Source organism: Amphibalanus amphitrite, unplaced genomic scaffold, assembly GCF_019059575.1.
Source record: "Amphibalanus amphitrite isolate SeventyFive unplaced genomic scaffold, NRLGWU_Aamphi_draft 000885F_arrow, whole genome shotgun sequence".
Taxonomy (NCBI): domain Eukaryota; kingdom Metazoa; phylum Arthropoda; class Thecostraca; order Balanomorpha; family Balanidae; genus Amphibalanus; species Amphibalanus amphitrite.
The window spans coordinates 131,975-143,764 of record NW_024882379.1 but is presented as its reverse complement, the minus strand read 5'-3'; the positions used below and the strand labels follow the sequence as shown (position 1 = coordinate 143,764).

Sequence of the window (11,790 nt, the reverse complement as noted above, 5' to 3'; positions counted from 1 at the left end):
ATGCATGCCTCCTGTTTATGCGCAATGCGCATGTAGGTATCAAGGTGGGTGCTTCTTGTAATTAGGGATTTCTGATGATGTTACCTAACATAGCTTTGGAGTCCATTGCGTGCTTTGAAATAGACCGACGATAATTTAGCGAGTCTGATGACCTTGCGTCGTTCCATTAGCTTATGGGCATTACCGGCTAACATTATCGTCAAGAACTGCACGAACTGCCAACTATGTTTGAAGTCACCGGGAAGGCAATCAATTGGTTGGTCATATGCATGTGTAGAAACATTACATATACTGTGTTTGATAGCCCCGTCCTGAAATAGATGGGCACGCGTCTAAAACTTAGACGCGTCTAAGACTTAGACGCGTCTAGCTAGACGCGAAATGGAAGTCTCCACCCAAGATGTTTTGCTGCAGTAGTTCGCGCACCGACGGGGTCTGCGCCAACTTAGAACCGACGGGGGGGCGGATGACCGCCCCCCTGAGATCTCGAGGACGAAGCAAGATAGCGACAAGCGGTAAACGGCATGGGGTACGCACGGACAAGGTCTACAATTTTTACAAAGGTCATTTTCAGGTCAGGTCAAATATGACATCACAGGGGTCAAAAAAGTCAAAATGGCAGCGCTAGATATGGAGAGAGTTGTTCTCGAATAACTTTCGAATTAGTCAAGATAGGAACAAACTAAGGGCATCGTCATGATCCTCTCGTCAATCCGCATCGAATGATATGTAGTTGACCTCGAAAGGTCAAGGTCAAAGGTTGACCTCAGGTCACGTGACTTCGAGGTCATCATGCATATCATTCGATGCGCCTTGACGAGCTGAACACAATGAGACCATCCACGCGGCTGTATCTGGTTCCTGTACGGAGTTATTGGCCAAAAACCGCTGGTGAACTTTGATGACGTCACATGACCTTGCAGCTGCCCAACAGCAAAACAGACCTCGAGGTAGTGAAGGTTGATCGTAGGATGAAGCCATGTATGGTACATGGGCCATTCCGACCCGTTTTAGTGGTAAAAACAGGGAGTTGATTTTCCCCCCATTGACTTATAATAAGGAGGTCGAGAAATTGACCTGACCTTAGGTCATCGATATCAAAATTCCGAGATAGACAAATTGGTGCTCCTAATGACCTAATAACATCCTGCAACTTTCAAAGGCCTCAGACATTTACTGTAGCTCTGGCACGGTGACAAAGTTGCAAAAAAGTGACTTGAGGTTGGGTCATTCAAACTGACCTGGTGACCTGACCTTAACCCGCGCCCGGCTGGGGTCCTGGATTTCCACGCCCTGCTGGGGGGGGGGGGGGTGTTTGAACACCCCCCTTGTAACTCAGCTCCTGGGCCACGTAGCGATACGCGGAAGGCGGCGTTCGAAAGAGTTCGGGAATCACTTCGGTCAATTTTTGGGTCAGGTCAAAGGTCAGGTCACCAGAGGTCATTAAAGGCAAAATTTCGCCGATTTCCAGGTCTAATGTCGAAAATTTCCAAGAAGCCAACGCATAACTCGGGAACCAATAGAGCTACAGCGCCGCGGAAAAGCGCATTCGATAGCCCTATTAACGTCCTTTCTGAGTAATTCCCTCAGATTTGACCTAACGTCAACGGTTTTGCCTGCAGGGGGCAAAAACTGCAAAAATAGCCGATTTTTCGGAAACAGTTTTTCTGCTTTTGACTTTTGACCCAAGCCTTGTACGAGCTTACTTTCACCGGCATCGTGTTTCTCTCGTCAAGACGCATCGAATGAACTATAACTTGACCTTGAAAGGTCAACTTGAAAATTTGACCTCAGGTCAAGGTCATGACCTGACCGGAAAGGGTCATGTTGCATATCAGTCGATCCGTATCGTCGAGCTGAACACATATAAGGCGTTTTCATCGCTCTAGCATGCCTCTATCAAAAGTTATTTGCGAAAAAAACTATTATATACCATTCCGATAGGCGTTATCACAAGTGTATTCGCGGCCATTGGGGCGACGTAAGAAAAGAAGAAAACAACTGGCCCCAAGAACTTTAAATTATCAGTTAGCATGCACCTTTTCCTTGATGTGTAGAGAATTTACCATAAATTGTTAGAGAAAATTGCATTTAATATCTTCCATTTATGCTTTTTTCATCGTTTGCACAATGTGTTCTTTTACTTAGCTAGAAACACTAATTAGAAATAGTTCCCGCACCATCGTCAAGAACAATAGGGAAGGCTTGAAGTTAATACAATAATCTAAACGGTTTTGTAATCTATGTGAAGACACTTCTAAAATTGCCTGTAGAAATATTGAAGGCAAAAAGTCAACTTCTTCACAAGACTGATGTCTATAAACCTATTCAACGTGTGACAACTCAGCCGGTATTTCGTCGCCTACAGCCCAGCTTTCCCTAGTGACCGATAGAGGCGCTGATATCGATGTCCGCCCGTGCCGCCTAACGCGTGACCTAAGATGACCTCAGGGCATAAACAAGGGTCACGGACACCATTTTCATGTTCAGTGTGTCTAAACCACTTGTAATTCGGTGTTTGGGAGTGTTTATAATGTCTTTCGTTCAAAAGAGGCGCATTTCAATTTTCTCCCATGACTTATATTGGGGAGGTCGCGAAATTGACCTGACCTTAGGTCATCGATATCAAAATTATGAGATATATATTTTGTACATGCTATCGCTCGTAGCAATCGCTGAAAGTTTCAAAGCGATCGGTCACTCGGTGTAGCTATGGCAGACATTGAAACTTTTTTATGAGGTGAGGTCACTTCAAGTGACCTGGTGACCTGACCTTGAATGACCTTGGTCTGAAATTTTCACAACATGTGTAGAATTGATGTATGATAAGGTGTCAAAGGGTGGATGTTCAAACATCCCCCCCCCCCAGCAGGGCGCGGGTTAAAAGATAAGAGGCTCAAACTTGCACACTATGTGTAAAATTGATGAGAGAATAGTCGTACCAAATTCGCGGCGTACGCGCCGCAGTTTTTCCGCTATCCACGAAAATGCTCAGGGGGGAGGATATCCGCCCCCCCCCCCCGTCGGTGCACGGGTAAGCCTAGATGACGGCGGTGGAGGCTTGTCACAGTGAATTAGGGCAGCGTTCTTTCACATAGAATGGAACATGAAACATCACTCTGAGGTTGTCTTTTTGAAGGACAGAGAAGGTTATATCAGTCAATATTCATTCCATATATGGTACAGTCCACAGCAGCAGTAATGTGGGGTTTCAGTCATGGGTATGTTCTGCTTCTGAAGCTTAGGAACGATAAGCCAGACTACAATGAAACTTTGAATGTAGCTTATATGTATCGTCACCCTTGCAGCTGCAATTTTAGCTATTGACATCTTCTTTTCGATCACTCCGCATTAAACAATCGCCAGTCAAAGCCAATCGTTGAGATTGGTAAAACCCTACATTACTTTAGCGGTGGGCTGTACAATGTACATACCTATATTTTGAGGGATGACTGGCCTACATCAATCTTTCTAGTTTTTTTTTATATATCAATTCAAAATAAGGTGATATGGGGACAATGCGACAAGGCGCAGGAATATGAGCATTTGCCATGGTTTTTGTGGTTTGCGACAGCTAAGTACCTATTATAGTTTCTATATTCGGTCTAAGCAAAGTTCTTTCCAATTTGAGCTGGGAGCTGAGAGCATCAACTGCTCATGTAACTAGCAAGTATTTGTGGTCATGATTCCGGTGCGTTGATTAAGGTTATCAAGTCAGATTATGATCTTCCTTGACTGATGCCTGTCGTTATTGGGTATTTGTTGATGCTGTACTTATATCCCCAGTTCTCTTCATAAGCGTTCTTATGTTCATGGATTTAGTCACAGAACGAACGCTGACTCGCTAAATCTCAGTCTTACAGATGCCAATCAAACTGCATATAACTGAAGCTTTTCAGCTCTCATGTCTACCTAAGTCTCAATTACGAGCTACGGTAGATAAAAAATAGTCAGTCATAGATCCGACGAGCATGGTGTATCCATCTGCTCATTGTCAAAAACACACCATTTCTCATCAATTCTGAAGGATTTGCAGTAGGTAAATACGCTCATTTAGGACGGTAGTACAAAAGACCATAAGAAACACAACCACGGAACCAACTATGCATCCAGACTTCACTCTGGTTCATGCCACCGTGCGCTCAAGATCATCCGAAGCCTCACAGCAAGACATTTGGCCATATTCACACTGAAACTTGCAACTTCTGAATGTCACTTTGCCACCTAATCAAAAATCAAATCGTCCCACAAGAAAAGTGTATCGTCAATTGGAATTCCTTGGGTGCTGTGACGCTTCATTTTTAATTGAAGAAGTCTTCGTAGGAAGATATCTACTGAAGTTTCCTGCGAACATTAAGTAAGTTGGATCTTGCACCGTACGCTTAGCAGTCTCTATTAGTTAATTGCAACATCATGCTGGCGTGGGTGAAGGTTGCGGTCGGAATGCTTGTAATGGCCACCTTTGTGCTCCCACTCTTCACCGTCGGGAAGTTCAGAAGGCTGCGGGACGAACCAATGGCCGTGCTGGTCGCCATGCTCGCCGGCTTCGACTTCACCTTCGGCATCCTGCTGACGTCGCTCGGCGTCCTCGAGGTCACCCTCGGCTACGTGCCGTTCTGCAGCGCGATCCAGTACCTGGTCGTCGCTTCGGCCGGCGCCGTGAAGATTGCCACCCTGGGCCTGGCCGTGGACCAGTACACCGCCATCTCCAATCCACTGCGCTACCACTGTCTGATGGAGCGTCGGCTGCCCTGGCTGATCGCTGCCAGCTGCTTCCAGTTCGTCCAGCTGACCGGCGTCGGAGGTCTGTTCCACGCGGCTGGCGCCATCACCTGGCACGAGTTCTCCCACCCGGGCCAGAACGGCACGGCGCTCTTCGCCGGCTGCCGCTGGGAGTCCAGCGTTTCCAACACCTACATATTCACGTTTGAGATCCAGTTGTTCCTGAGCAGCGTGGCCACCTCGCTGCTGATGCTGTACACGGCCCGAGTCGGCAGCCTCCACGGCCGCGCCCTTCGCAATCGGTGGAAGCAAGGGGAACAAGGCGACTCCGAACAGGACCGATTCATCGAGAACTTCCGCGCCTTCAAGAAGATCCTAAAACTGATCTCGCTGTCGCTGCTGCTGGACGTGACGACGCCTGTGTTCCGGCTGTACCAGCGGTGGCACGCCATGCCGACCATCGCTGGCGTGCTGCATGTTTTCCGGCTGGGCTGCACCATCCTCGAGGGCTCCACGTACGGCCTGATGAATCGCAGCCTGCGCAAGGCCTACAAGGACCTGCTGGGAATCAAGAGCAGAGAAGCTCGCTCGGCACAGCAGATCCGCACAATCACCATGAGGAGCAGCACACAGGCGATCCTGCCGGACGCTGGCCAACCTCCCGCTCAGTCTCCCACCGACGCTTGAGGTTCGCAGTCGGTGAACAGATCCATATGAGCCGGCAGATTGTCCAAAACTTTCCACCCAAGGCTCTGGATCCACTGTTCAGTGTTCAAGGTCTAACAGCAGTTATAAGGAGTTGCCGTTCGATGTGGAATTATTAGGTTAGGCACGTACGAGGGGTGAAAACGTGTGTTCCTAATTTAACCTAACGTTTACCCACAATACTCAAACCTAGACGTTGCAGTTTAACGTCCGCACATTTGTGATTGACAGCTTAAAACAGCTTTTTAATAGATAGTTTTTCGGTGATTGGCAAAGTGGCTTTGAGTGCCATGACCTCTGAAACTTTTGCTTTGGCTTTCGGATATTGCACGCGCGAATTGCGATATCTTTGAAGATCTTAGAGATAGATCCTTCATTTCAGTACACTGACGAAGCAAGGTGCTTAGCTAAACATGTGAATGTTTTAGTGTGGATTCGTATTGTGTATTTTCTGTACATACCTACGTTTGATTATCAAACAATCTACTGAGGAATTCATGCTAGCATACATATAATCAATTCGCTGAAAAGTTGACGGCTGAGGGCGGTATGCGATTTAGGCACATTTCCATTGCTGATGCACGGATAAATGTAATTTTGTTTCTCCTTTTCTGCTAGCTTTCGTGCACCGTGCATTTCCCTAAAAGCAGCAAACAGCATGCATTCCTCTATAGGTGTAATGGCGTCTGTACCCATTTAAATTGTTTGTCAGTACATCACTTTGTTCTATGGTGTTATTTGAGTACCTATTCACTTATTCTGGAATAATTTGTTTATTTGTTTATTAGGCATTGTCAGCCACAGGCAAAACCCAATGACGGCTGAGGTCAAAGTAAAATATAAACACGCACAAGCACACACGCACACACACAAGACACACACTATTTCATCACACCTGCCTACGCACATGCATATGCCTGTACCCACCACAGACAAAAAGCCGCGGGACACATTAAGACAGCAATAGCTCGTATAAAAGTGGCAAAAGGCCAAAACACTGAGATACAATAAAAAAGGAACAATAAAATGACACATGATCTATAAAAAATGCAAAAGATAAAAGTAATGCAAACAATAGCAGCCTACGTCATACAAGTACCAAGGCCTCGTGCGTAGGCACGGATGCGCGCGGTGCAGTGGAGACTAGGCTGAAAGAAATCCTCGTCTGGATATTTGTTCAGCAACTCATTCACTAGTTTCGGGACTCGTACGCCGAGGCCGTTCTTCACCGTATCAACCCGTCCAAAAGGTACGTTGAACAAGCCCGTCTGCCTAGAGCGCCGGCCAGGAACACGCAGCGAAAACATAGTCACATAGTCACAAGCCATGTATGTGTACCTCATTATATGTATGTAGGGGAGAGTGGGGCAAAGCGGCCACCTTAACGCTTCTCACGATGCCAACGCTTGCTTTTTAAACTTGGAAAGATTCTTTCTATACCAATGTGATCCCTAGTAAGTTGCCTTTTATTTCAACTGCATTTTATTTCCAAAGACGTTCACATATGAAAGATATTGACAAAACTTTAAACCTATGCATATTGGCCACTTTGCCCCATACCCTGGGGCAAAGCGGCCACCGGCGTCTTCTCAAGTCCCGATATGAGAAACAAAATAGTTGCCTCGTATACGACTAGTGTATTTGATGGTGACAAGGTTAAGCGAGGATGGATGTTTACTTTATCATCTTCCACCTGTAGGTAAACAAAGAAAGGATTTTGATAAAAATAAACATTTAATTGCATTATTTGGTAACACTTGCAACTGAAAAGTGGCCAAGATGAATGCATGACGACACATTTGAATATAAATAATGTTTTTACCCAGATGGAAGCAACTTATGGCCAATTGGGGGGTGGCCACTTTGCCCCGGCCACTTTGCCCCGCGCATACCGTCCGAGACAAAAATATTCCAGCTTAGCTATTAGTGGGGTAAAAAACATTAAAATTGGTAGAATACATGTACGATAACCATGCAATGCATGGACAAGAACGCTTATAAAAATTCCAAACGGTCATGGAATAACATAACAGTTAAAAATTGTAAACATAGTTGGTAACCTGGCAAGAAATGCTTTTCCGTGTTTCACAGAACAATGGTGATGGGCCTGAAACCCCGGTCTGGCTCATTCGAACGACCGTGAAGAAAAGTATAATTGGAAACCATAAATTGGAACTGACGCCAGCTATGAAGGGCTAAAACGATGGGTGGCCGCTTTGCCCCGGGTGGCCGCTTTGCCCCACTCTCCCCTACGTTGTACAGTGTACCTATATATGACGCACACCTTTTGCTCGACGACGGCCGCGGCCCCCCCCCCCCCCCGCCAGCCGCCTGACCTATCCATCACGAGGCCCGCTGTGGGTCTAGGCGCTGCACCGTCTTGCCGGCGCTTCGCCCTCTTGCCAGCAAGCATGTATTTAGATGAATATGCTTTTGCCAATCTGTTTGTACCGAACTTATGCTCATGTGTACCTTTTAGGGCGTACCGTAAGGTGGGGCTATTTGAGACAGTGGGGCTATTTGAGACAGTATTTAAAATTGTTATAATATAAAAACCGCTTGAAATTTATGATTAATTTTTGCTGAGGCGATTTACTGTTCGATTCTACACCTTCCTGAGCAAAAATATCACATAGAAATCAAACGCTCTTCATTTTATAGCGATTTTAAATACTGTCTCAAATAGCCCCACTGTCTCAAATAGCCCCACTTTACGGTAGCTATATTTTTGCTTTTTAACCCGCGCCCCGCTGGGCTATTCAGCCATACGCGCCCTGCTGGGGGGGGGGGGCAGATTCTGCCCCCCTGTCTAACGTCCGAACCGATGGTCGTAGAAAGACGGGGAAAACGGCAATCAAAAGCTCTCAACAAGGCGGATCTTAAGAGCCCAATTTTTTTGCTTAAGTAGGTCAGAGGTCAGGTCAAGGTCAGGTCAAGGGTACAAAATGCAAGTTTCTACAGTATCGGCCTTGCACCGTAGTTGTCGAAAAATGGACTGAGACTGATTGCCCAAAACGTGTTCTTAGACTACCAAGACAATATTCGTTGCACACAATGTCATTCAAAGGTCAAGTTCAAGCTCAGGTCAGGTCAGGTCAGGTCACCAAAAACAAAATATAGAAAAGGGCATGTGCAACACATGTTTTATGGGTCATTTTACTCATGGAATTCAATAGGCACACTCAATAAGTGATATGGACCACCTCTGGATGAATTTCAGGTCGAGGTCAGGTCAAGGTCAGGTCAAGTGAGGTCAAATTTTGAAGTTTGTTGTTAAGGCTTACAAAGGTGTCTATCCGATGCAGTTTTTCACGGCAAATCGAATGGTGCTATTTTTGGTTCCGTACGAGGTCTAGAACTTCCAAAAAATCATTTTCAAAATTTTTGTGTGTCGTGACGTCATAAAATTTTGAATAACTCCCACATTTTTGAACCGATTCTTCTAAAAATTGGTATGTAGGTGCACATAGACCACTTCTTTGACATATATCCCGGTTTTTTCGATAAACTCAAAATTTTGGATTTTATAAATATTTTCCCAAAAAAGTCAGTTTTTTGGAAAAATTTTGGCCAAAATCCAATATTTTCAAAAAACCGAGATATCCGTTTGATAAACAAAGTAGAATCACGTATAATTTTTTTGTTACGTCTTGATTCCTTTAAAAATGAAGATGTTAGCGGCGTTTGGAATTTTGCCGTTTTTGAGGCGAAAATGGCGAACATGACGTCACTAAAACGTGAATTTCTCAAAAATTTTCCGACGGATTTCGCTCAAATTTTCAGGGAACGTGTCAAATTGATGTATGATAAGGTACTGAAAGTTTGACGTCGCTGGCGTAACGCGTTTAGAAGTTATTGGCGAAAAACGGGAGGGGGGCAGATTCTGCCCCCCCCCCCAGCGGGGCGCGGGTTAAGTGCATTATATCTTTAGGGGTGTATGATCAGATGTTTTGTTGATGTTTTGCTGTTCGATATTGTTGTACGATTTGATATCGATACGTTAATACGATCGAAAGCGATGCGAACCTCGAAATGTGATGTTAGCCCTGCATGACGACCACGAGACATACGAATTTTGAATTTTTTACTTTCTACAGGCAGTCGACAATTGTTGCGCATTTCACTCGCTACTTTTGCCTTGTACGATTTAACGAATTCGATTTAGACGAAGGTCTGTGACCGAAATATTATCAATTCATCAATAAATAATCATTTTCATTCATTTGGTCATTTTCCGAGGAGAAGGTCATATATTCTAATGATACTTCCTACATTGATTATAAAAAAAAATTTAAAAAAGGAATTTCTAAATTATTTTCATAAAAGAAGAACTATATTCCATCTTTGGTAGAGGATGAATACTAAATAGTGTTTGCGGCGGAAGCTTATTACGCGTTGACCAATCATATTCCGTAGTTAAAAACCAACGCATGCTGATTGGCTGCCGCTGGCCTCTGCGACACCGTCTGCATTCTTAGCATTTTCCGTAAGGCACTAAGTTCCTGCGTAAGGCACTGATTTCGGAACGAGAAATGGATTATATTTGTTGAGGGTGATCGTTGAGCCATAAAAGCTCCTGATTTATGCTAGTCTCAGCAGAAGCTACAAAACTGCTATTCCAGTTCAAAATCCCCACGGTGACTATAAATAATCCCATGTTGAAATTGGTATATATTCTTTAACGAAATCACACTCTGACAGTCTGACAATCAACATCAAGGACCAAGATAAACATCAGTGCCGATCGCATCAGCATCAGCACTGTTATTTGGATGCCGTCGGACCCTGCTTATTTCCATACAACAATGTATCGGGCTCATACGACATAGTTGTTATTGTACCAGATCTCACCAACCCTTTATTTGAGCTTTCAGACGTTGAACCAATGATAAGAAAACCCTATCCGGCTGGCGAGTGGTGATCGTGAGCAACGCGATACAGCAACCCTACTCAACTCAAAAGTTAGCTTTCTATCTCACTAATGAATTTGAAAATCACAATGAATAATATGGCATTTCACATATAGACACCGAGCAATATGCAACATGTAATTGTACATACGATAGTTATTTCCAGAGATGAGAGAAACATGATGTGCATGAGCAAGGGTGCAGTACCGACGTGACTGAAAGATTGTGGTGTTTCCGGCATCGTCGTAAGGTGACGACACGTAATAATGATGTATTTTGATGGGTGAAGGCGGTGATCAGACGTCAGAATTGGAGTTCGGGGTCGGACGGCAGTACATATCCAGAGGTCAGCGGTGAGGCTTAGTGAAAGGAGACGGCCTCCGGCGACAGCTGTGATACTCGTTGACTGTAGCAAGCCACAGGCGTCAGTTCTCTTTTCGATGGCTGAAGTCAGTCCCAGGCTTCAGCTGAGGATCTGGTGGCCGATGGTAAACACCAGTTCTCAGTCTCAGTGGTGGATCACCGTGCCTGACGTCAAATCTCAGTTGATGGTCTCCGTATTGGTTCTGACAGTGATTGTCCTGACCTGCGCCGGACGAACTTCTCTGGTCTTGATTCCCAGCAGGTCTTTGTAGGCCTTGCGCAGGCTGCGATTCATCAGGCCGTACGTGGAGCCCTCGAGGATGGTGCAGCCCAGCCGGAGAACATGCAGCACGCCGGCGATGGTCGGCATGGCGTGCCACCGCTGGTACAGTCGGAACACAGGCGTCGTCACGTCCAGCAGCAGCGACAGCGAGATCAGTTTCAGGATCTTCTCGAAGGCGCGGAAGTTTTCCATGAAGCGGTCGTGCTCCGAGCCGGTTTCGGCTCCGCGCCGGCGGCGGCGCTGAAAGGCGCGACGCCGCTTGATCCCCACCCGGGCTGTGTACAACATCAGCAGCGAGGTGAGTAGGCTGCTCAGAAACACCTCGCCCTCGAAGATGAACATGTGGGTGCTGGAGAGTCTCGGCTCCCAGCGGCAGCCGGCAAAGAGCGCCGTGCCGTTCTGGCCCGGGTGGGAGAACTCGTGCCAGGTGATGGCGCCAGCCGCGTGGAACAGACCTCCGACGACGGTCAGCTGGACGAACTGGAAGCAGCTGGCGGCGATCAGCCAGGGCAGACGACGCTCCATCAGACAGTGGTAGCGCAGAGGATTGGAGACAGCAGTGTACTGGTCTACTGCCAGGCCCAGGGTGGCAATCTTCACAGCGCCGGCTGACGCGACGACCAGGTATTGGAAAGCAGTACAGAACGGCACGTAGCCGAGGGTGATCTCGAGGACGCCAAGCGACGTCAGCACGATGCCGAACGTGAAGTCGGAGGCGGCGAGCATTGCGACCAGCACGGCCATTGGTTCGTCCCGCAGACGGCTGAATTTCCAGATGGTGATCAGGGGAAGAGTGAACGTTGCCAT

The 11,790-nt window shown here is 46.4% G+C and overlaps 1 protein-coding gene across 1 annotated transcript; it reads right to left on the bottom strand.

Annotated features, from left to right (window-relative positions):
• Nucleotides 1–10,878: 10,878 nt before the first annotated feature.
• LOC122367644 (adenosine receptor A1-like) lies at nt 10,879–11,790 on the bottom strand. The gene has a single exon (XM_043340955.1). The coding sequence runs from the start codon at nt 11,788–11,790 to the stop codon at nt 10,879–10,881; it is 912 nt and encodes a 303-aa protein (XP_043196890.1).

Coding starts and splice junctions, on each gene's coding strand:
- LOC122367644 (XM_043340955.1), bottom strand. CDS start 11,790: ATGGCAACGTTCACTCTTCCCCTGATCACCATCTGGAAATTCAGCCGT.